Source organism: Saccostrea echinata, unplaced genomic scaffold, assembly GCF_033153115.1.
Source record: "Saccostrea echinata isolate AGI-Se365-2 ecotype Australia unplaced genomic scaffold, CSIRO_AGI_Sech_v1 ptg000047l, whole genome shotgun sequence".
NCBI classification, from domain to species: Eukaryota; Metazoa; Mollusca; class Bivalvia; order Ostreida; family Ostreidae; genus Saccostrea; species Saccostrea echinata.
The window spans coordinates 10,072,501-10,098,877 of NW_026889796.1; the positions used below are offsets into that span (position 1 = coordinate 10,072,501).

Consider the following 26,377-nt stretch of genomic DNA (forward strand, 5'->3'; position numbering starts at 1 on the left):
TGTTTCTACAGAAATGTTTTTAAATACTGCCATATATGTATAATATATCAAATGTTTCCTCTATGAGTATGTATTTTTGGCATGTGAAAATTGTGAAAAAAGAAATATTAAATTATATATATGTAAAACTTACATTGCAAATGTTTTCCCTTATGATTATATAGCACTGTTTTGAGCAATGCATATCTATACATGTATCTACTGTATAAAGGGTAATTTTCACCCAAATCCTACTTGCAAGTGATTTAGCTCCATTTTAAATTCACTCAGAGACAGTTGTGTTAAAGATATAAAACTGATTGAATTCTCCTGTTTTAAAATTCAACAAGGTTGAAGGGAGCAAATATTGGGACAAATACATATATTTCCCTGTGTATGGTGTCAATACATTTTGTCACATAACATGCAAACATCTATAGGGATTTAAAGATAATTGTTGGTAAGTGATCAAATCTACCATGAAGCCCTTCTTTGTTAATAAAGGGGTCCTTTGAGATTTACTTCCAATCATGGCTCAGGTAAAATGACTCCCCAACTCTCCTCCCATTTCAGACATTTTCACACCAGGTGGGAACTCAATTTTTGAATAACGTCAGTGATAAAACTACCAAGGAAGTACAGCATATAGTTAATTTTTTTTATTTTACTAGATGCATGACAATTTGGACACACATAGTGAATATTTGTCATCTATTGTATTTGACAGGGGGAAGTGATTAAAGTCCTGCACTTGATTTTAAAGCACCTGCTCGTTTTACACCTTACTGAAAGATCTGAAAAGGAACATCCCCCAGAATAATACCCTCTATTCAAATTTGCATAATTCAGTGTAAATATACAGCAGAATACTGTAAAACAACCTGAACTTGACGATTTCAAAAGAATGATCTATATTCTTTGAAACTGTGGTAGATTTTTTGTCCTTCAGCAAACAGAAGAATAAAAAAAATAAGGAATTGTCCTTCAGCAAACAGAATAAAAAAATCAGGAAATAAAATCTCATTTCTTTATTGAATATGAAAAAGTAATGCTATAACAAGAAAAAAATTGGTAAATAGCAATATGATTATGTATACATATATTTCATTTAAGAAAACATATAATTGATATATATATATACACTAGATAAGTAAATGCAGTTTGATATGTTTAAAGGACGCAGAGTGTCATAAAGGTTGCATTACTCATCTGATATGCCTGGTTATTTAACATCCAAACAAGGATGTAAATTACAGCGACACAGATTGAAGATTATCTATGGTAATAGTTTTAGACCATCCTAGACAAATACCTGTGCCCAGGTATGGAGTATATGTATATTTACATTTAACACTTGCATGGGAATAAAAAAAATGGAAATCCCTAAAAATGAATAATATCATATGTGTAGCACTAGTTTTTGATTTTAACAATACAAGTATGATGAATCTGGAATGTAAAGTTTGCGTACGTACAATGAAGCTTTTTCATCATGTACAAACAGTCCACATATATCTCTATCTATATATTAAATATATATCACATATACTTTTTAATTGTATATCAAAAATTCACTTTTTAAATTTCAGATTAAATAGAATCTTCATACAGTTTTCTGTAATCTCACTATATTATGCTGTAGTGGTATATTCCCATCTCTTTTGTCCATATCTATTTTCACGATGCACATTTTCCACACCTATTTAGATCCACACCTGCTTAGATCTCTTCCCTCCACTGAGCATATGAACGTGGAGTGACGGAGCTATGAGAGAAAGATTGGTCATGAAGGATTTGCTCTAACTCCTGCTGTGTGTCCACTATGTGGATTTGGAATGGAGATCCAGGGACGTCCACTCCGGACCAGCGGACACTGATGATGTAGAGACCGGTCTCTGTCGGGTCATACCGACACAGGATCGTGCGGTCTCTCTGACTGTCTCGGTACATCTCCACCTGGAATCCACCTGTTAGAGAAAAAACAGAAAGAAGTTTTAATATACTGGATTAGATTCTGTTATGTGCAGAAATATAGTAAATCATGCTTATAACAAAGTGCCAGAAACAATTTTGCTTCATTATAAACATGATTTATTATATCTGTTAAGTTCACAATATATTTTAGAGCCACAGGGAATGAAAATCACTTTGCTGTAAGCATCAATTCATTATAATCATGTTTACTATAAGTGTGTTTTACTGTTCTTTTGGAAAATTGAATTTCATTTAATTTTTGGACAAAATTCCTGAAAAAAATTACATCCTTGATTTTATTTCTCCAGGGATTATACACTACAAAGTTAACTTATCTAATAATACCAGGAACATTTATACTTCTCGAAATCACTGTTAAGTATAATATCACAAATATTTTATCCTGGGCTGAAAAAATTTCTGCAATTCAAGTGAATCTTGTCCTTTCATACAAAAGATAAACCTATACTTCTTTTGTAAATTTAAAAAAATTACATCACTTTTACAGGCAGAAAAATTTTGCAATGATACAAAGACAATCGTTTCCTGAAATCTTTGGAATATATGTACAATCATTTCCTTATTTGACCTATGCTGCACTTTACGTTTGTGTCTCATTGGTTTATTGAAGCTTGTTAAATAAACATGACACAACTTCTGTAATAGAATCCAGGTAAATATTTCCTTGTATTTACCTTTGGGACCCCGGATCCTGACTGTCAATTGTCCTGCCCCAGCTCCTCTTGTCTCCACAATAAATCGACTCTGGAATGTTGCTAGGATACCATGTTCCACACCAGGGCCTGTAACTCTGACTTTGCTAGCATCAGGTTGAGCATTAACTTTCAACACAAATGGACTTCCTACAAAACAATTTTTTTTTGAAGTTATAAATTGCAAAATTTAGGTTTACAATTTATATAAAGAACAAGAAAAGGGGCATAATTAAAAATCTGGACACAGAGTTTGGCACCTACCATTGACATGTTCTCCTCCATATTTGACCTGTAGAACATGTTTGCCGGGTTCATGTGGTTTGATTTTTAGTATAAACGTTCCATCATGATTGTCCTGTAGTTCACAGTATGAAGCTTTAGAGGGACCCATGCAATAGGCTGTTAACTCACCTACACATACAAAAACACAATGTATAGTTCCCAAACAGACAAAAAAATCACAATTCTAAAGTCCCCAAACTTACAAAAACACAATCTTATGAGTCATATTTGCAAGCTTACTTACTTAATGTCAGTCCTCTAACAGAATGGATTTTGAATGGAAGATGCATTGAAATTTATCAAATACTGTAAATTTTGAAAATGAGAAATAAACATTATGGTACCTGGGCCAGCTTTCCTAGTGTCTATGGCAACATCCATACTTCTACCCAGAATTCCTCCTCGGAGTCCTTCCCCCGACACGTTGACCTTGTTGGGATAGAAAGTTCCTACAACATTGACCTTGTACGGTGACCCCCTGAGCTGTCTGCCATTCCAGGTGATGTTGAGGAGATATGCCCCTGGCACCACTGGGATGTAGGTACACCTGTGTTTGCCACCACCCAGATTGACGACCTTCACATTGATCTCTGCTCTTACTCCAGTCAAGGTCACTTCTGGGGCACCTGCATTCAAAGAGAAGAAGGGTTGAGCACTATACAGCCAAAATATGACTGGTATTTGAAATGGGGTATATAATCCTTGTTTGATTTTATGTTCATTCCATTTCTTCTGTGACAACCAACTTAATTCATTAACAGTATACAATACATGCATGAACATGAATATGACTTTTGTTAATGTCATCAACTGAAAATCTCTTCTTCTTTTTTTTCAATTCAGTATATGAATTATTTAACAATCTAAAATAATTAATTTTAGGGGATTTTTTTGTATAGCAAAGCATTAGGTTTATTCAGCATATATGTGTTTGAAAGCTGACTAAAACTGGCAAAATTTTCGATATCCCTGAAATATGTATTAAAAATATATGTGTTTGTCTACAATATCATAAGTTTGGAAGGCAGTATTAAATTTAAATTACAGCAAATTCATTTTAAAACATTGTATGGAGAGTTCTGAAAACCCTATTCAATATTTCAAAAACTTTTTGAAACAGCTTTTCAATTAAAATTCATTTTCTAAATGAGAAAAGGGCCTCTGGTCCAACATTCACTGAAGCTGCTATGCTCATACAGATAATTAACCTCATAAACATTTGACTACCAATCCTAGACTAATGACACCCATGGATTAAAATACATGAATTTATAATAATAGATTTGTACATTTTCTTAAACTAATACTTATTTCTACACTAGAAAATAAGTGCTGTCCATTTTTTTTAAATATCTATGAATCTCATCCTTTCACTGAAAAGAATACCAGATATTTGATTTCGAACCTCATTTGATTGAAATTTATTGATGGTTGTGGAAGAGTTACAGTGAATAAAACTAAGAAATAATTAACACAATGTTTTGACTCGGATTAATTCTGGTCATTCAGTATCCTGTAAAAAAATCTACTTTTTCTAAAATGAAAAAAAGGCAGCAAAATTTCAGAGGTGTATGTAATTTGAACCCTCTAGTAAAACCAGTGTGCAATGTACAACATCCAGAAAAAAAAGTATTGCTATCCTATCTATGAACTAGAGATTCAGGTCTATAATTAAAATCAAACAGAAAAACTAGATCCAGTGATTTTCTTGAACCTATTTTTTTTTCCTTTCATTTTCTAATGACTACCTTAAAAAATACTTATGAAAGGGTCAACAACAACAAATTGTGTTATGAAGATGACAGATGACAATTGGTGATAAAAATGATACATGTATCCCCTGGATTGCACTTGGAGAGGTTTGCAGAGTATACACAACACAAAGCATTGGAAAATTAGCCACCCTCTAAAATTAAAAAGAAAAAACATATATCCCATGTGAGTGTTTACTTACTGTTTTGTTGCAGATATTCTACAGAATGCACAACGTAAAGGGAGTTAACTACTCACATGCAAAATGCTACAAGAAACACTAGATGAAGAATTGAATATATACTCCTTCCCTCAGTGTCTAAATGTCATATGGAGCATTCACAGACATTCCTACATACTGAGTACCATAGTTAGAAAATATGCCATATATGGCTGAAGTGAATATTACCGTAATAATATAATTCAATAATAAATCCTTTGACCAATCCATAAACCATTGTACAGAAATTTGAATAATATATCATGCAATCTGACCCTAAAAAAAGATTTAAAACAGTCAATCTATGATAATAAAATAAATCTCCCATATATCCCAAGTCTTTACAAGAGTTTAAACTATAAATATTGCATGCTTTTTTGGTCAATGACATAAGGATCTACCAGTATTGGTCTAGAATAGAGATACCCAATAAAAATCATTTACCAGGTCCGGCCTGAGATCCATCAATCACAAACTCCGCCTCCTCTCGGACAGTTGCCTCCTTCAGGCCCCGCCCAGTCAGGATGACCTTGTTAGCATCAGAGAATGCTGGGACTGCGTAGCCAAGGAACGGAGAATTTGGGAGGGCTACATCTGACCAGTACAAGTGAATGTAATGGTTCCCTAAAAAATTCAAAACATGGTCATTTCTTTAACTGTTTAAGTAAAGACATGGTACACAAGATGATTATGGGCAAAATTGAAAATAATTAAGAGAAAACTGAATAACAATGAAAATTTCTGGTAATTCTCATTCACTACATTAATTAGATACATTGTATGTATCCTGTTCAAGTCTATATGTAAATACTATAAAATATGTACGTGTTTATTTTTTTACATGAATTAACAGACCCACTTTTTGTTATTTAGATCATGCATCTTTCCTAATTTGATCTGTTTCAAAGCCTATTATTTTAAATATACTTGTGTGTATTTGCAATTATTATTTATTTCAGTTGATACAATTTTACATATGGTACACAATATTTATCTTGAAAAGAAAAAAAAATTCTACTTTGATATTCCTGTCATAAGAAAGAGGAAATACAGCCACTTCATAATTTAATGCTAGCTATCAATGATGGTGGCAACAAAAACACTAAAGTGAGGTCAAAATGCAAAATATCTAAACCATAACTCATCTAATCTTATCAGGCAATAAACTCTGAAATCAAATGTAAGCCTTAAGGGCCTTCTTTTTTTTTTTACCTTCCTCCTTTGGAACAAATGCCACTAATGTCTGACCATAGCTGTCTGTAACAGTAGCCGGGACTGCAGACCCTGGTCCGACAACCTCAGCCCTCAGAGAACCTGTAATCAAAATAATTTAATATTCTGACTCATATATTGTACACATTAATGGGCAAAAAGGTATAAATATGTCTACATTTACAAGTATTTCAAACAGGAGCAATGATGAAAATAGGCCAAAGAATTAAAACTTCTGATCTGCTACATATGCTAGCCAAAAAAAAATGTCCCAGAGAATATATTTTTCTTATTAAAAATACAATGTAATTCATCTGCAAAATTATTTTCTTTTTAAATAATTCAACGTAAATAAAAAAATCCTTATAGCAAAATGAATACACAAAAATTTTCCTTTAAAACAAATCAAATGTGCCCATGGAAATGATTTTTTTTACTTACCTGGGCCAGCTTGTGAGACATCAAACACTAGTCTCTTCTCCTCCCCTACCACCAGGCCCACACGCTCATTACCGTCCATATACTGGGCCCACCCCCCTGAGATCCGCACCTTCCTAGGATCAAACACCTTAGGGTGGAATGGGCTTCCTGAAATAGCATCCTCCATTTATAGAGCTTTGAATTTTCACAAACTTTCCTCTTAAGAATCTAAGCTTGTGAAAAAATTTCGATGATTTAATCCTATCATATAAGCTTAGAAGTTGTGTTATCTGATATCATATCTTTATATTTTCACATTCTGAAGTAGTCAGGGAAACAATCTATCAAAAATGTTGATCAAGTAATCAACCTTCCTTGTGAAAACATGTACTTTAATGGTATTATAAATGTATAGGTCGCTCAACATAATTTCCCCCTAAAATGCTCAAGATTGTTGAAAATTTGGAAATAATCGCATAAGCTGGTAAATGGAAAATTTATCTTTTCCTAATTTAACCCTCACAAAAAGAGGATTATTGTTCAAAAACTACTATTTAAAAATCATTTAATCTTAACTGAAATGGATCCTTTACTTTATACATGTACCTGTAAAAATGCAATTTTTGCAAAGCAAAAATGTGACCTATCAAAGCAATTTTCAGAAAATTTAAGGGAGAACCTTTTAGCAAAATCTAGCTTGATTGAACCTCCAATTCTGCCCTCCCATCTACCCCAGCCACTTTATCATGAGTAAGAAATATCCTACATCATGTATGTGATACTTTTCCAAATAATAAATGCCTTGAAATTTGTCTTGGATGATTGAGCAATAGTATAGTTAAATAACTTATTCATGATTTTATCCACAGTTTTCAACTTTTGTCGGAGTGTCCTACCTGGAATAGGAGTTCCATTCCACAGAATACCAATGTTGAAGATGCCCACCTCCACTGGTGTATAATTCACTATAAATTTCTCCCCGGCTCTTTCCACTGTTGTCTTGGCAATAGAGTTGGGTCCTGGAAAAAAGATGCAAAATAAGTTTTTTTTTTTAAAGTTAAATTGCAGAATGTGTATTATAAAATGAATTTTACAATATAAACTTTTGCTTTATGGGTATCAAATATTTTAAATGAAGGTGAAGTTTTGTAACACCTCTCTCTCTCCCTTTCAAAATTATCCATCTTTCAGTGGACTTGCATTATAGTAAATAAATTTAACTACATTTTGAACATGGATATTTTGAATAACATTGGATAGGTGAAAATAAGCTGGAAGTCCCAACCACTTTTTCTTCATGTATTTAAATCTCTACCTCTGGATTCCTATGATATCCCAAAACTTTTTCTTGGTTACCCCATTGAGTTCAAGATTTTACTCATGTACACTTGTAAATCTCTAATTCGATCTCCACCTACCCTCCACTTTAATATCCAGATCTCCACTTCTCTTGCCCACATCCACATAGAACACCGCCTCTTTGTCCTCCTGACCTTTGTACAGACCTGGTCCGGAGGCAGATGGCAGTCCACCCTCATCAATGGTGTGAATGACCGGACAGCCTACAATACATCAAAAAGATAAGTAATATTCTTAGTACTCATGTTTCTCTTAAATCAAAGCATTTTTGTTAACATTAAAAAAAAATAATAATAAATTGAAACCAGTTTTCATTAATACATGAGCAAACAGCTATATTCAGGAATGAGATGCACCATGTATGTGCATATTTGGTCTAAGATACCAAATATCATAAGTATCAATGGATGCATCATGCCCCCAATTTTGTTTCACACCTCATGGGATATGAACTGTCACATATCACATATGCTGAGCTTCACCGTTACCCCCCAAATCCACCCCCACATGCAACTTTGTTGTAGAGAAAGATGGGAGGGGTGTATAAAATTAACTAATACCCTTCAGTAAAATTAAAATGTATATTAAATGTGCCTTTTCTGTTTACAAAGAAGTCTCTGTCTTATGCACAGTAAAATATAAAACCTATTTTTCACAATTACACCTTAGGTTTGAATGAGGTGACTTGATTAAAAACATAAATCAGCTCCAAACAATTGATACCTCTGTCATGTAATCTGTAATACATCCACTGTTTACCTCTATATCCATAGTCAAACATCCTACTCATGTTCAATGGAACAAAAAGGAAGTCAACAACTAGCAAACAGGTCAGAGAGGAAATATGGAGCACTGTGAAAACTACTCACCATTGTTACTCATCTGTGGCCAGGGCCTAATTATTAAGTACTCTGTCATTTCAACAGGTCAAAGATATAATCATTGGTAAATGCTTCTCAGACCACTATAGTTTATTCACTTTTATTTATTAAACAAGCTGTATTCAAGACTTCAAAGCACTGTATGTAGATATCATTTGAACTTTATCTTTAGACTAAAATGTGTTCAAAAAGCCATTTCATTTCACTGGATTACAGTTTTTGAAAGTGTTCTGATATTTTCACTCTAACACCTTCCTCGCCCCTTTCTACCCTGAAATATGTTATAAGGGGGACAATGCAGAAAAAGCATCTATTTAGGTGCGAATGGTTTAAAAATGACTGTTCGGTTATCTTATCAGCTATGGATATTTGAGTCACATCTTACCAGCTATGGATATTTGAGTCACATGCTTTCCATCTTTCTTCAGGGATGATACTTGATAGACACTTCCACCTGACTCTGAAGTCTGTTTAGAAACCACACTTATTGCTTTACTTGACTTGGAGACAATGTTTCTACCTAGAGAGGACACAGTGGTAGCAACCACTTCATTCTGCAATGGTACTACCAATTTATCAGTTTTGGCAGTCTTTGAATTCTGAAGCGGTATTACCACTTTATCAGTTTTAGCAGTCAATGAATTCTGGGATAGCACCTTTGGTTGTGGTGTACTAGTAAGAGAAGCTCTTGCCTGGAGTAAAATTTCAGACTGACTAGATTTCTGAGGAGAGTGGTGTGAAGAGTTTGGAGAGAGCTCTCCATTTATCTCAACACCGTCCCCTTCAGATGTCCTTGTTTGTGTATGCCTTAACTTCACCCCAAACTGTGCAGCATCAGAGATGGAAGATTCCATAATATTAGGAAGATTGGACGAGTCATTATTAAAGCTTGAGTCTTTAATGCTGGTCCTTGGTTTTCCAGCTACATCAGTCTTGTGTAAAGACTTCTTCAGGTGGTTCTCCAAATGAGCTAGTAATGCTTTGTTTGCAAACACACTGTTATTCAACTTAAGGGGTCCAGGTCTCCTGTTATTGTTTGTTATTACATCCTTGACCTTTTTCTCCTCCTCTTTGACTGGGTCAAGATCAGTTTCTTTATTTCTTTTCTTCAACACTGACCCAAGTTCTTTCACCAACTGGTCATGAAGCTTTGACCCTGGGTCCTTCTTGATGGAAGTCTTGAAGATGATAGGCCTGTCTACAAAACTTTTAGGACTAACTGGAGACACAGAAGAATTTTCTACCATTTTCTCCTCATCAGTTTTATTATTGCACACATGACCATCTTTCTCCTCCTGAGGACTTTGAGGACCTTTCTCAGTAGGAACATCCTCCTCTGAGTCACTTGAGGAGTCCGATTCCGCAATCTTTCCTTTGAGGACACTTTGCAGTTCTCCAAGCACACTATCAACACTAATCTCTATGACTTCCTTGGTATCCATCTCTCCTTCCATTCTGAGAATCTTAACTAATCACTTTACAACTATATTTGTTCAAATCAAGAGTAAAACTTCCACCAATTTACAATAATAAACTTTAGTGCCACAAATGTGTTTTTGTTTTCAGCATGACCTGTAAATCATATTTATCAGAAGTCTTATCTTGTCCTATCCAGTGCAATTTGATAAGGTCTTATAATACAATAAACCAACTGTAAAAGGTTTAGATTGATAAAGAGAACAGTATTTCAATGACCATTGATTAGGATTCTCCCATGGCTGAATGCACAAGGTTCAAAACAATCTCCTAGTCTGCCATTTGAGGAAATCTGATCTAATCCGGATAGATTCTTCAAGAGTGAACTATTTTTAATCCATCTTTGATATTATGATCCAGTTTTAAAGATCTATTTAAAATGTTCATCAAATTGATCCTATTGCTTTGTTGTTTTAATGTGTGATCAATGCTGTCCATTCATTTCCAAAAATATAAAAATAAAATTGCATTCCAACAGTAGCAATTGTACAATTAACAAAATCCATTTTATGACCAGTGTGCAGTCAGAACTTGCAAAATGCACATCCGCTGTACACTAGCTATCACGTTTTAATTGGCTGAGAGTTTAACATCAAATTAATTCAAAACCTGTTTTAAATTTCACGGATTCCAATGTTTGATTACTACATTTGTGAATGCAATAGTGTTCAAAGAGGTGCACACATTCTCTTTTCAAACTTCAGTTGCCTAAATCGCACATTTAAGTCTCTAGTCACCTACACATTGGCTAATTTTAAAATTCCGTTGGAAGGCTTAACACTGAAGGCTACGATTCATTCATGTACAAATGCTGACTGAAGTTAAATAAAATCAGCATAATTCATGGAGGTAAATCCACAGCTCTGTGAATTTTTCTTTATGGAAAATGAAACAGTCCAACACAAGTTTCCATTGTTATAAAACATCCCGTAAACAACACTATTGTATATTCATTGAATAGTAGCCACAAAGAATCAATATTTTGCTTAGATTTCGAGTACTTTCAACAAATAACTTTTAATAAAGACAGCAAAGGATCCATTGCATTCGGAATATTCCTCTGTAAGGCCTGAATATATTGCTTTATATGGCATCAAGGTTTTACAGATTAAAATCATTAATATTAAAGAAACCGACGACTTGATTCAAAATCCTAATGACTTCTGTGTTTGTTATTGAAACACGTGGCTATTTAAAACCTCGCATTCACAAGATGTCCTGAAGCTCCTGTTGACTTTAGCACAGATTAATATTTTGTCATCATTAGCAAACAGAGAATATCTCCAGAGAGAAATTAATTCTGAGAGTGTGGTAAACATTCCGTAACTAAATGAGTAGAGACTGTACCGAGATGATGAGTCGAGATGGGACATTGATCCTCGATCGAAAAAGATCAATTACCATATACAAACATCACCCATTTTCACACTAAAACGTCTGTGCAATTTCATAAGTTTAATCTATAAATGATGTTATAATTTCTCATCATGCATAACAAATTCTTCCTCTCTCAATTGTAAAAGCACCTCATGAATATTTCTACAAAATTCCTTGAATTAGTTTAAAGTTTATTGCCAGAAAGTCATATAAATAATTAAATCAATGAACACATATTTTCATTTTAATTTTGATTCATTCCTTTAAAAATTTACGATTTTAGTGAATTCTAAATCAATAAGTGAATTTTACAGGAAATCATTGTAAAAATCAATGATACTATTTTATTGGCTTCTAAGCTTTGCAAACATTGTATAATAATTAACTGAATTCCAGCGGTATTTTGAAAATATCAGTCTCCCTCATAGCTATTGACAGGGTATATTTGTCAATGGGCTCAATCCGCCTGGCATTCATCTGAGAGAGAGGGAACCAGTTTGTGTGGGCTAGAGAATGTGTAACCAAAGAAAGGCAAATATGTACATAAAAGCCTGAACTGAATACTGAAATATCTGGAGCACCCTCTATAACAAACTGGTACCTATTAATTACTCATGTAGTCAGCCCTATAAACTTTTTGCTCTAAGATGATGGTGTGATACCAAGTGAATATCATTTTTGATATTTGATACACTGTTTGATGAGAAAATTCTTCAATTTTTATGCCTATATTTTCTTAAACCTAAAAAGACTATTAATTACTGAAATGATGTCAAGATGTGCTAAATTCAATATCGTTGGTGCTACTACAGTACTGTGTACACCTTTTACAAACATTATTTACCCTAAAAGTATGATAACATTGATTTGAACCAAAACTCTACTTAAATTCTGACCAGGTTACTAACCTCAATACATTTACCTGTATATTATAACACATTGTAGTATGTAACCATATAGACAATGGACAATACTGTTCTGAAAAACTAATCTTGGGTACTTAATTAGCCAAAATATATAACAAGATGCATCCAAATAAAGTTAATGTATGTACGTACCATCCATGCAAAATTTGACTTATAATTATTGGGAGAGAGAGAAAAATTCCATTCTTAAAATTATTGGGAGAGAGTGAGTGAGAGAGAGAAATACCATCCATGCAAAATTGAACATTACTGGGGGAGAAAGAGAAAAAATCTTGTTCACCAATAAGGTACCAAATGTTGCATACAGAGCAAGGCTTATCCTGTACTTCTGACTCAGGAAGAATTTGGACCTCTATAAATAGCTTATATTTACATTTTAAGCATAGGATGCTGCTAGATGATCTTTATATTTATGACGTCAAAGTACTTCTGCACTGAATTCCGATGCCGCGCCAGGCCAAGGTACGATGGTTTTAAATAAATACAATTGAAAATTTAATATTTGATCATGGAAGTGGTGAAATGGTTCAGTAGAATACGCAAAAATATATAATTTTACTACTAGCCCTAATTTCTTGAGTGGGTGCAAGCTAACTCTAATCTCTCGGATGGGTGCAAGACTAACCCTTATTGGTCAAAAAAGTGTGCAACATCTTGGGTGGGAGAGAGACTAACCCTAATCTCGAATAGTGTGCAAGGACGTAGACTAAATCTCTCTGGTAGGTGAGAGACTAACCCTATAGTGGAATAATGTGCAAGGGCTAACCTTAAATCTCTCGGGTGGGTTTGAAGCTATCCCATAATTACTCCTGGGTGTGCAGGGACTAACCCTTATCAGTCTAGTGGGGTGTGAGGACTACCCTACTATCTCAAGTATATGCAGGCAGTTAGCAAAATTAGTTAAATTTTATGCAAGGACTAATACCACACTGTCGGTTTTTGAATGCTGGACAACAGCGTCAAGGATCGACGTCGGAATATTGTGATGTCATAGACGTTGTTTCTCCATTGGACTTTGGCGTGTCAGACCATAGCACTTTAGCGCAGCAAGTTTCATAATAAATGAGTCTCATAGGCCATTGGACTTTGGCATGACCATCGGACTTCGGCGTCTGTATCGACACCGAACCATCGGAGATTGGCACAGAACCATAGGACTATATGGCTGAGGACCATCGGACTTTGGAGTTTTGCAAATATACATCCATTCTAGCAGTCTTAAAAACTTTTAAAATATATCTACCCTAACAAGGTAGCCCTCTCCTTAGTTGTTACATATTTTTCTCCATTGTTGCAAGTTAATTAATAGTGATCAAATGCAGTGGCAATAGAATACAAGGCACTTCAGTACTCAGTTTTAATGTTTGTAAAGACTATTCTCTTGTTATGATATATTCAGCTACTCTAGATAGACAGATTGATGGTTGCAGTCCCATCTGACCTGGTCACAACTTTCTCTGACAGCAAGGAAAACTCAAAGTTTTTACAATTTTAAGGCACATATATTAGTCATACACCCTAAATCAACTAAAATGAAGTCATTAAGTTTTACTTATGACTGAACAGGAATTATTAAAGTATTATGAAATAAAAATCTTCAGTACAAAAAAAAATCACCAAAAGCATGCCACCAGTAAAAAGAATCAACACATTTTATATATAAAGTTGCAATTGTAAAGTAAAACAGACCAGAAAAGAAATTCTAATTATACTAATGGCTAAAATATTCCCATCAATATCATCATGATCATTAAAATATTGAATGAGATGAAATAGATATCTGCTTTTCAAATCAATCAATTCAGAATAAAAACAGAAAATCATAAGATTATACCTACTGCCTGCCATTGTAAATCTCTGAGCTACTAAAATAGTGGTCTTGTGGGAGGACTTAATGTATTGTACAGGGGTGGGTCTGCTGAAGCATGTAATGGATGGGACAGATCTTAGCGGGACAATTTCAGACACAACAATCAATTTAACATCACTTCACATTAGTTGTTATATCTAGGGAGGCCATCTAATGGTGACATATTGCCTGTACATCATAGTAAATAGATCAGTGGTCAATAGACTTGGGTGATACTAACACTGCCATTATTTTGTCATATACCAGATGTTGTCAGTCTGTAAACCTTTTCCTTCACTGCATGATGAGTCAGCAGAGATGTTTTTTTTTCCTTGAGTTGAGAACTATACCTTAAAAGAACTATAATAGAATCTAACTAAGGACTTATCAAATAATTCATCAATGAAAAGCTTTTAAGGTGCTGGCCTTTATGTTCAATTAATGGCACTATGTCAGCCATAACTGCTACAGTCTTCTTTATTTGGTAACATGATAAACATTTGAAATGGACCATTACAGGAAAAATTTAAGCTGCTGTACAGAAACTTTCCTTCTTTTTTTCTTTATTGATTCAGATAATACATATCTCAAAAAAAAAAAAAAAAACCATTACAAAAAGCATCAAAGCTCACAAATTCAGGTTGTTTCCCTTAATTTATAAAGAAATAATTTTGCTTTGATAAAATTAAATGTACAATGATTAACTTTGATTGGGACAAAAACTTAATGAAACAATTTAACTATGCAATCATGATGGTCAGTTCTTAGTTTTTAGACTTCTGGGAAAATATGCCCTTTTCCCAATAAGCTACGCAAAAGTAAGTGTCACAGGTGTTGAAAAATCAAGTTTCAACCGGGACTCGAACCCAGGGCCTCTGGCATACCGTGCCAGCGCTCTAACCACTGAGCTATTGAGACCCGATATATTGACTGACTCTCACAGACCTGTGAACCCGGTGACAGTAAGTATAAAGGACAGCAAAGTTAAATTACATGTATTAAATGCTGGAGAAGACAAATGACATATCAATATGATCGTGAATACATTTAGTACTTAGATTTTGAAGTTCTCAGAGCATTCATGGATTTTAAATGTTGTAAACTAATGTAACAAGACTGGAGCAAAAAAATGTGAATTAGGAATTTTTAAAGAAAATATACTGGGATATTTTGAAAAGCAAAACATTGTTAAAATATTTTTTTTAGAAACTGCTCATATCTGGGACATCTCAGCTAAAATGAAAGCAATTTCTTAACACTGGGTATATAAGGATCAATTTCAAAGTACTCATGCAGATTAAATTTTATTTAATTTTCAGACTTTATTATTTTCAATAATCTTGACTTCATCAGCTTGTGTCATGACAGATATGGCAACAATATGAATGCATGTCTTTAATTTTTAAGACCCACACTTTCTTATATAACAGTCAAAGAGACATCAATTCAATGTACAGTGGTCATTCTGTTAATCTGGGCATCAAGAATAAGGTTCCTTCACTCACTGGGTAATATTTAGAGGGGTGGGGGACAACATCATTACACTAAACTATCAAAAAAGTAATTCAGGCCCAATTCAGTAACACATAAGGGAGGGGGAACCATTCAATTTATTGAGGGGCTAGGCTGTATTTATCCAGCATGCTAACTGATCAAAATATCAACAATACTTACCAGGTAGTTCAAATCCACAGTAGTTAATGTAGATTTCATGCTGCCCCACCTCTGTCGGTACATAGGTAATCTCCTTCCTTACGTCAGAATAAGAGCTGGTAGAATTATAGTCCATAATGTTTCCTGTGGGGCTCCTAATAACCACAGAATAGTCCTGAACACCCACTTGACTGAAGTCAACTGAAAGTGCATAAATAATAAATGGTAATACTTATGTCATCATCTTTGAATGCAAAAAGAATACACAATGTTACTGTTCCATGCTAACTCAATCAACCTAATAATCTTTCCTGAAATCATAAAGAGGTCAGGGCTGTGTTCAAGATTGTAGCAGCTACATATATCGTGTAGCCGCTACGATCTTGAACGATATGCTAACCTAGCCAAAACAAGCGTTAATTCATAATTGTGTTCAAAAACCTAGCAGCTACGCTAGCTCCTTCTATCTAGAATGCAGCTCAGATCATTTCTATGCAAGGAAGAAGAAATAAAGGAAGGACTTACTGTCAAAGGATGCTGTCTGTCCAATTCCACCTTGTTTGAAATGTTCAACTCTGATCATGGCCAGGTCAAACACATCCACATAGAATGGACTACCATCAATCTGCCGTCCTGCATACTGCACTTCCACAGTGTGGCGGCCTTAAAGCAGGAAAATATAGTTATTCAACGCTTCAGTTCATGAAAAAAAACAATCCTTTTGGAGATTCCTATATTCCACCAATCAACCTCATGAAAACAGAATTACGCATATATTTTTTCAAAGTCTAGAGAGACTAAGGTCAGAAGTACTGTTCACCTGTCGATGTTGGCGTCCATTCCACTTTAAAGCTGCCATCTGCCTGAGACATAATTCTGGCTGGGATCCTGTTTCCATTTGGAGCTAATAATGAAAACAAAAGAGAGCATTATAACAGCACTCATACACAACAAAGAGATTTAACACAGCTACTATAACCCATCTTGGCTAAATATGGCAAAAAATACAAAGGAAGAGAGGACAGAGCACGTACAACACGAAGAACTCGGTATCATATCACACAAAACACAGTCACTCACTACCCTTCTCACAAATCAACACAGACGGATGGAAATTTCAAAGAATTTTACTACATTTTTATTTATATTCATGCACTAAATATGTCCATATCCCAGAATCCTCATGCTACACATGACACAAAAATGGAACCTATGATGCTGATCTGAAAATGGCTGTAGTCTTCAACTCCGGAACCAAATGCCTGAAGAAGAATCCACTGTTGCTGGTTGATTCGGAAATTTCGAGTTTGTAGATTCATCTTTTGGACTTCTGACTTTGCCATAATGGCTGTTTCTTTCACAATTTGTCCTTCTACGTCTACCATGAAAGGTGATCCTATGGGGAAAAAAAAAACAGAAATCTTTGTTACTATTTAGTTAAACTCCTTATAACTTGTGGATCGAATTTTCTCATACAACTATCCATGCAATTTTACTATTTGAAATTAAGCTGAAGTGAGGAAAACTGATAATGACTTTAACAAATCTGACTTCAGAATCCTATCAATTCATATCACACAAACTTTTTCTTGGATAACTCAAGTACTTCTGTACATATATAATCAAGAAATACCTATGCAAGTTTTACTCCACATTTGTCAAGTAAATACATTGAAACTTGTCTACTCCAGATGTTGCATAATCCAAAATCTTGACTGATGCAATGTGAAATTTATGTCCTTTTCACTAAATTCATTTGTTTAAAATGTTATCTAATCCGAAATGTTAATTGTCTGATCTGTCCAATTTCTTTGGAACCAGTGGTGTCCGGATTAGACAAATTTTACTGTACATGTATCAAAAATGCTTTATACATGTATGTCGGAATCCACAAAGCTCAACAGTGTCAAAAATTTAAAATCAAAATGGCAGAACTTATACTGTTACCTGGAACTTTATCTCCATTAAAGGTCATGTTAATCTTGTGAAGTCCAGGTTTTCTGGGGATAAAGAAAGCCTCAATTCGTCCTCTCTCTGTCTCCTTCATTTCACTTGGTATGGTTTCCTCATCACATTCCACAATCATTTCAAGTTCCCCTTCCCCAGATCGACTCACATCAACTGAAATAATTCAAATTCTGATTGATTACACAGACATCTACTGAACCCTGGGAAATGCCTGGCAGTGCCTGTTCTTATTTTTACCCTATTTGTTACCAAGCACCTTCAATGAGCAAATTTAAAATGAGGCTCATTGGACCAAAACATAACTCATGGGAACACAAATTTGGATTTTGGCAAAGTAGGTGCAAACTTTCATAATTTTCTCTTTTGGGTTAAAAATCTTTTGGGCACAAATTTTACTGCATATATAGCTGACTAACAGCCATGTAAAGCTAGAAAACACTAGCTGAATCAAATTTTTCAAAGCAGAAAAAAATCGTACTTAGGAGTCTGACAGATTCATCCACCATGGCTTTGTCTGGTCTGGTTACTCTCACATGGTTAACATCATAAACCTTAATCACGTAGGGAAAGTTCTTCAACATCACTCCATTAAAGTACACCTCAACAAGATGGCTGCCAACTTCATTGGGTTCAAACTCAATACAGTAAGTCTTGGAGCTGGTTTCTCGAATCTTGGCATCCACTTTCCTTCCAGAAGGACCTAAAGTTCATTTCAGAACATGTGAAAAGACATGACACTTACCGGTAGCTAAATACATCTGATTTTTTTTTTAAATTTTGCTATTTATGCATCTAATTAATAATTAAGCAGTTTTTACTCACATGCAATGTGATAACATGCAATATTATTATAATTATATGTATAAGTATATATAGTGCAATATACTCACAGTGTGGTGGGGCCTTTCTGAGATAGTTCTTGTTCTTACATGCTCAAATGTACCATATTCAACAAAGCACCATCACCTATGCTGCAGGAATTTTACTTTACATGTACATATATATTTAAACTTAATACTTTAACATAGTGGAATTAAAGTTTTGCCTTCATGCAAGTATTGCATCTACAAATATGCATGCAGCTTTTAATGATCTATGCTCTTAAAATATATCAAATATCAACTGGAAAAAATGTATTGTCTTTGGACAATTCTCCTTAAAAATTTAAAACATATTTGTTCAGAAGCCAACAATAAGTAAATGTGCATTTCAGAGATGAGTTGACAGAATTGTGTTGCCAATAATGAATCTCTAGAGTGGCTGAATGAGAAGAAATTAGTTACTCTTCACTAATAACACTAAAATTGTTTTAAACTCACACTTTGAAAGCTTTTGGGGGAAAAAATACAGTCAGAAATTTAGTTGCCCTCTCACTTTATCAAATGGACAGAGGTGAGCTGTTTCTAGAACAACACTAGACAACAGCCTGTTATGCAAAAAAAAAAAACAAAACAAAACAAAAAAAAAAAAAAAAACAGTAGTATTTCGTTAAAAATATACAAAAAAAATTTTGGCACTTTCATTAATTTTGTAAGAACAACTGTGTTAGGTCTAGAAACTTCATTTTGAATGCTATAGCAACTATTTTATCAGACCATGAAGTAACAGCCTCAATTAATTAAAAATAGATTTAATGGAGGTCAAGATTAAAATGTTTAATCAATTTAAAAGGGTGCACAATTTTGACCAATGTAAACACAAGCAGGAACACTGAAGCAAAAAGCTTTTTCTACTTCCTATGCTGCAGGTCTTAAGCAGACTAGCTAAACTTTAAATCATCCCTTTTGCTCTGTCATGCTTCACTTTGCCACTGGTCATGCTCTCTTGCATCTTTATTGTGTCATGCTATATTGCATCTTGATTATGTCATGCTCTACTGCATCTTGATTGTGTCATGCTCTACTGCATCTTGATTGTGTCATGCTCTACTGCATCTTGTGTCATGCTCTACTGCATCTTGATTGTGTCATGCTCTACTGCATCTTGATTGTGTCATGCTCTACCGCATCTTGATTGTGTCATGCTCTACTGCATCTTGATTGGGTCATGCTCTACTGTATCTTGATCGTGTCATGCTCTACTCTCAGACTGATTCATGCAATGATCTCAAGAATTTCATCTAGTCAGCATCTAAGGACAAGAAAAAATGCTTGCACCTCAACAGCATGCCAATCTTAGGCCTGGTATACCTTCAATGGAAACAGTGAATTTTTCACTCAGGCCACTGGGGCCATGAAATGTAAACCCTGCTGACTGGTAGACAGCAAAGAATTGCTGGTGACTGAATTCATCCATGACAAACTCCAACTCATCCAAAACCTCAATCCAGAATGGGCTTCCTGCAGAAGAGAGAAATGAAAATCTTAAGAAGTTTTCCCCGCATGATCTTTCCAGTGAATGTTTTTTCTTTTAAATTATCTGGATGACAGTTGCTAAAAGAACATTGACTGTCAGTATCTTGAACACCATCATTATGAATACCAGGAATACATCAATTACCAAGAAATTGTCAAATACCAGGGATATGCAAAATACCAGGTGGTATGTCAAATATCAGGGATATCAAATATAAGGGATGTCAAATATAAGATATATGTCAAATGTTAGGGATATATGAAATATTAGGAATATGTCAAATACTAGGGACATGTCAAAATCCATGGTATGTCATATACCAGGGATATGTCAAGTGCCAAGGGTATGTCAGATATCAGAGATATGTGAAATACCAAGGATATGTCAGATATCAGGGGAATGTCAGATACATGGTGCATGTCAAATTTTCAGATTTATATCAAATACTGGGGAAATTTCAAATATAACACATATGTCAAAAACCAGGAAACCAACTATCAAGGATGTGTCAAATACCAGGTATGTATACCAGATATATGTCAAATACCAGGAATATGTCAAATATTAGAGATATGTCAAATACCTGGAATATTTCAAATTCCAGGGGAATGTCATACTCCAGGAATATGTCAAGTGTCAAGGATATGTCAAATACCAGGAATATGTCAAATATCTGTGCCATGTCAAATACCAGATATAAGTCAAATACGGGGAATATGTCAAATACCAGGGATATGTCAAATATTGGGGGGTATGTCAAATACCAGGGATATGTCAAATATTAAGGACATGTCACATACCAAGGGTATGCTAAATACCAGGGATGTACCAAATACCAGGGGTATGCCAAATACGCAGCTATGTTAAGGCTTCCCGAAGCTTTAAAATGCGCTCAAAACATAATATGTCATTGCGAGGTCGGTTTTGGTTTTCTTTTATAAGTATTGAACTTTAGTACTTCCAATTTATATAGAGGGCTTCCTCGGGTATATATTAACATATTTGTTATGATATCACATGAATTTGTTGATCACGTGACGGTCATTTATAATTTTTTGAAGTGTTTCATATAAATCGCTTCGGCGCAGCTGATTAACATAATAATTATTAACATTTTGTAATATAAATGAACTCATCGTATCCTTGTGTATCCGAAATGTGCTTGGGAAAAGTCATAGTATTACTTGGGTACAAAATATTTCCTGAGAAGTTCAACTTACCTACAAATTTGGGGGTATTTTCCACACAATATCGTAATCTGTATTAAAACAAAGCCAACATAGATTTTTCCCAAGCAAGATTCAGTTAGACAACAACCTCTTCTTATAGATTTCCACAAAAATTCTCAGATTAATCCTTATTAATCACCTGCGCCAGACTCTTTTATACACAAAAGATAAATTCTACTTCCAACCACGGGTATAAAACAGAGTACATCTCAAAAGTATATTTTTCATAAGCATTTTGAACATGCTGAATTTCAATCAAGGGTAGGTAAGCGGTGTATTTTTAAATTATTCGGACATGATATAAGACTTTAAAAACCTTTAACAACCCGTGAATTTTTCAATAGCTATCTAGCATTTTACATGCAGTTTGAAATAAAGTGTAAAGTTCATGACACTCTCCCCGTCATAACACTTCAAGTTTGCTGTGACTTGACGTCATTTTCCATTATGACGTCATATTTTGGTAGTTCAGAGATGTGAAGGCACAGAGTGCACTGTGATATTCTTCGGGAAGCCTTAACCTACCTGCGTACCATGGTTATGTAAAATTTTAGGGTATGTCATATTCCAGGGATATGTCAAGTGCCAAAGGTATGTCATATATCAGGGATATGTTGAATATCTGGGGTATGCTGAAGTATTTTGGTCCCAAACTTACCGGTATTATAACTTTCTGATCTAACTTTAATATCTCAAATCCTCATATACTTGGAATTAATCATGTTCCACATTGTTTGATATATACATGTATTTGAAATTAAGAAACATTATTATACATATGCCATTTATAAAAAATCATGTACATACTATAAATATTTTTGGATTGCTTACATGAATCTTACCTGGGATGTATACCTCGTTGAATGTCAGATGAACCCTGTGTCGCACTGCTTCCTGTCCCACAAAACTGACCTCATAAACCCCCTTCCCCAGGTCCTCCAGAGTATGGGGGACATGGTTCTTATTGGCCAGAATCGCCACCTCCAAAATACCCCCTCCAGCCTTGGAGGCATCAACTTTTATTAAGAAAAGAATTTTTTTAAATTTCTTCTGTGTACTTTTGTATATGATTTCTCAAAGATCAGAGACCAAATAATATAAACGATACCTAAGAATGTACACGTCTCCCCAACAAAGCAGTGGAAGGGCATGTTGTTGATTATGACACTCTTTGGGTTGAAAACATTCACATACTGTGGACCTCCACAGATTTCATCTTTCCCACAGAATACCTGGATGGTGTACTGCCCTGAAAAATGACACACATTAATCAATCAGAAAGAGGTATTGTTACAGAGAATACAAATCAAACAAGCATAATTTTCTACTTTTATGAGATCAAGATAATTTAAAAAAAATGTTTGGCTTAAACAATTTCACTGAAGATAAGCCAATTCAGGAAAATGGGCCAATATGCCACTTTTTCATCAATTTCATTAATATCTTTATTTACATAACTTTTCTTTTAACTGTTGCAGTAGAAACTGAAAAAATAACAATTAGCAAAACCAAAGCTGCATCAAAAGTACATTTCATCTGAAATCTGGAAAAACTTTTCTAATTTACTTTATACTGTACATCACAAAATTTTTGCAACAACTTATTTTTGGGGAAGTTGTTTGGTATTTTAAAGCAAGAAAAAAAAAATTCACTAATTTTCAATTGGTTATTTTTGTACATGTCATTGATCTTTATCAAAATGTATGCATGATTGAAATTTTTGTGAGCAGATGATACGTCTCTCACAATTATGTGAAAATAAATAGTGATTACTGATTAACAGTAAAAATCTGTCACATACCTACTTCCCTTGGAGTGAATTCAACATGCATTCCATCAACAGCTGTGTGGGTAACCTTAGCAGGAATTTTCTCCCCTGTCGGACCTAAAAGTCAATTCTGAGATTACCAGATCTGCCATATACCATAAATCAATAACAATCATGAGCATAGATTACATAGTCTAATGAACAAACACCTTTAAATGAATAGTTCAATGAACAAACACCTTAATATATACCTGAATCTCTGCTATAGATATTCGTATATTATAATTCTGTTGACATGCACTCACCTGCATCTATGGCCATGCACTACGCAACTCCAGCATTCTTCATGCAAAAAATACCGAACCAACACTTTGAATACAGAGTACAAAAAATCTTTTTAACCGCAACTTTGTACAACTTGACAAGGGTTAATAAAATAATGGTGGCTTATACCGTGCCTTTCACCATTAGTGCTGGGATTTTTATAGAGGTCAAAAACCAGGTAATTACTGCATGTCATGTAACAAAGAATCTTATTTTTCCACATTAGTAATTAATTTATTTCACAATGAAAAGCCTAATTTACCATTTAATTATAATTTTTTTTGTATTTCTTTTAATATTAGCCAAATCAAATACATTCAATGTATTTTTCTCTGTGTCTTTTCTACCTTTTACAAAAAGCAAACACAGTGGAAATTTACATTTAAAGTATGACTGGTAAAGGGAAGTAACTCATGAACTATATAGCTCTCTATTTTCTAAGACTGCTCATTCATGCGTGACATTCAGTCCATATGCCAACATTTAGGCACAAGTTAGTAATCAAGTATTAGTACCTTTTATTATATGTATATTCCACATGTACTCATGCTAGATAAAAGGTAAATTTCCCTTTAGAATATTTTTTTTATGCATAATACTTGTATATACTACAAATTGCAATTCCTCTATGGTGCATAATTATATATACCATGCATGATTATCTATATAATATGCTTTAGGTTGATAAAAAACTTTTTCCTGAATTTACTTTAAAACATTAATTTTCATCTTAATGAATTAAAAGATAGCAAAAAAAAGTCTGTCTACACAATTAATAACGCTCTCACTTGTGATGTCCACAACAGCACTGAACTCTGTCGCTGAGGATGGTGTTTCTATGGTGAAGGTCGTTAGTTTGTTGGCAGGAAGTGCCGTCTTCAGACCAGAAATAGTTGCCCCGGCAGCATCCACTGCCAGACAGGAGAACGGGGACCCTGAGGAACAAGAAATTAACATTTCAAATAATGTTATTCAAGACCAGATAAAAATCTCCTGCTTTGTAAATACCTTAGCTAATTATCTGTAATTAATTAAACAGCTTTCCCTTTTTTATGTATGTTTTCTTGAACATCCCCCCAAAGCATCTTGTTATTTGTTTGATATACACCTGGGAAATCCCTTAACATTGAAGTAAATAAATAAATACCTGGTAGCCCTTCACTGTTGAAGTTTATGTTGACGTATTGTCGCCCTGCTTCCTCCGGGGTGAAGGTGATTCTGTATACACCTGCACGCTCCATGTCCACTGTGTTTCGGAGGTTTCCGTTGTTGACCATGATTTCTAACTGACCCTCCCCAGCTCTAGTCACATCAACTGATCAAAATAAGTTTATCAAAATGTAAATTAAATTGTATTTTATATCTACAAATAATTGGGTTTATCAGGGGAAAAAATTCAGCTAAAAGCTAATTCATGGGAAAAAATTTCAGAAAAAAAAAAAAATGATTTAATGTCCCTGTGATTTCGTGAAAGCAGGGGGCAAATTAAACAATATACCCAAACTTTCTTTAGAAAGTGTGGGTATATAAAGACATATATGTTGTATATCTCTCCTCATGAATGCTTCATATTCACAACCAATAAACAAATGACAGTACGTCCACCAAAATTTTAAAATAAAGATTTTTCACTGAAGTTTAACCAAGAATATATTAAAAAGCTGTATATTTTAATGAAAATAGGTACCAAATTTTGTTCTCTGACATTACTTGCTTTTTTTGTGTGTGTGCGGGACTTTACATCAACTTTTTTTTACCACAAGGAAATACCACTCACTTGTGAATTCCACTGGTGACCCGACCATTCCATCTTGAAGAGGAGTCACGGCAATGGCTGATGTGTCATAGGCTTTAGCTGTGAAGGGGCTACCCTCAATCTCTGTGTCTCTGTATTTTATGAAAATCTTATGGTCACCTGTAAATATCAACAGAAAATGATATCACTTATAGAACAAATACGTAAGTTCCTTCAGGGCATAGCATCTAGATTTACCACACCCGCATCTGTGTCTTTCTAGAAATTTTTTGAAATATCAATACACTGTGTTAGGTTTGAAGCTTTCATTCTGAAAGGGACCTTTTTATTTTTTTTTAATTTTGTGATCAACAGAAAAGGGAAGTTTTCTTTAGCAATAAATCTTACCAATTCAGTAAAAGGATAAATCAACTCACCCACTTCTGTTGGGACGTATTCTACTATTTGACCTTGTGACCCATTAGAAATGTCACATGGTACAGATTGACCACTGGGACCTACAGTAAGAGAAAAATAGAACTTTGTCACTCTGATTTAATTCAGTTAGCTCTAAATATTCTGGGTCAAAAGGGAGAAAGCTTTAAGTAGCATTCAGATTGGTAATACAGTGGGTTAGCCTGAGTAAAGTTCATTAACTACGCAATCTACATGTACATGTCTATTGACATGTACTGTTACAACAGGAAAAAACAAAAATCAAACAGCCAATCAAAAAGCAGGTTACATCTAAAGGAGGGTTTAAATATATACATAAAATATAAAAAGAAATCTAAAAGCAGAAAAAGGCAGTAAAATGTGTATCTAGATCAAAAAAAAAAAAAATCTAAATCTAAAAGGGCATAGTAATGCTCCCTGCTGCATGCCAAGTGTGAGTGCAGAAAATAAGGGAGAAAATTCAACA

General features: G+C 34.3%; 1 protein-coding gene across 4 annotated transcripts in view; it reads right to left on the minus strand.

Moving 5' to 3' along the window:
* Positions 1-992: 992 nt before the first annotated feature.
* The window catches only part of LOC133202740 (filamin-A-like), a 41,203-nt gene continuing 15,818 nt past the window's right edge, over positions 993-26,377 (minus strand). For 2 of the 4 annotated variants that reach the window (XM_061338610.1, XM_061338613.1), the window contains 24 exons: positions 25,893-25,973; positions 25,498-25,635; positions 24,868-25,035; positions 24,509-24,655; positions 23,430-23,513; positions 22,737-22,877; positions 22,471-22,644; positions 20,234-20,383; positions 18,523-18,744; positions 18,024-18,197; positions 17,287-17,472; positions 16,897-16,980; positions 16,602-16,739; positions 16,098-16,277; positions 7,974-8,117; positions 7,452-7,574; positions 6,577-6,723; positions 6,136-6,237; positions 5,368-5,547; positions 4,906-4,923; positions 3,296-3,577; positions 2,931-3,080; positions 2,649-2,816; positions 993-1,946 (listed from right to left, as the gene is read on the minus strand). In XM_061338610.1, coding sequence (XP_061194594.1) covers positions 1,699-1,946; positions 2,649-2,816; positions 2,931-3,080; positions 3,296-3,577; positions 4,906-4,923; positions 5,368-5,547; positions 6,136-6,237; positions 6,577-6,723; positions 7,452-7,574; positions 7,974-8,117; positions 16,098-16,277; positions 16,602-16,739; positions 16,897-16,980; positions 17,287-17,472; positions 18,024-18,197; positions 18,523-18,744; positions 20,234-20,383; positions 22,471-22,644; positions 22,737-22,877; positions 23,430-23,513; positions 24,509-24,655; positions 24,868-25,035; positions 25,498-25,635; positions 25,893-25,973 — 3,629 coding nt within the window. In that variant the 3' untranslated portion in view covers positions 993-1,698. The remainder of the gene's footprint in view (positions 1,947-2,648; positions 2,817-2,930; positions 3,081-3,295; positions 3,578-4,905; positions 4,924-5,367; positions 5,548-6,135; positions 6,238-6,576; positions 6,724-7,451; positions 7,575-7,973; positions 8,118-16,097; positions 16,278-16,601; positions 16,740-16,896; positions 16,981-17,286; positions 17,473-18,023; positions 18,198-18,522; positions 18,745-20,233; positions 20,384-22,470; positions 22,645-22,736; positions 22,878-23,429; positions 23,514-24,508; positions 24,656-24,867; positions 25,036-25,497; positions 25,636-25,892; positions 25,974-26,377) is intronic. The other 2 variants (XM_061338611.1, XM_061338614.1) reach the window with 2 other exon arrangements.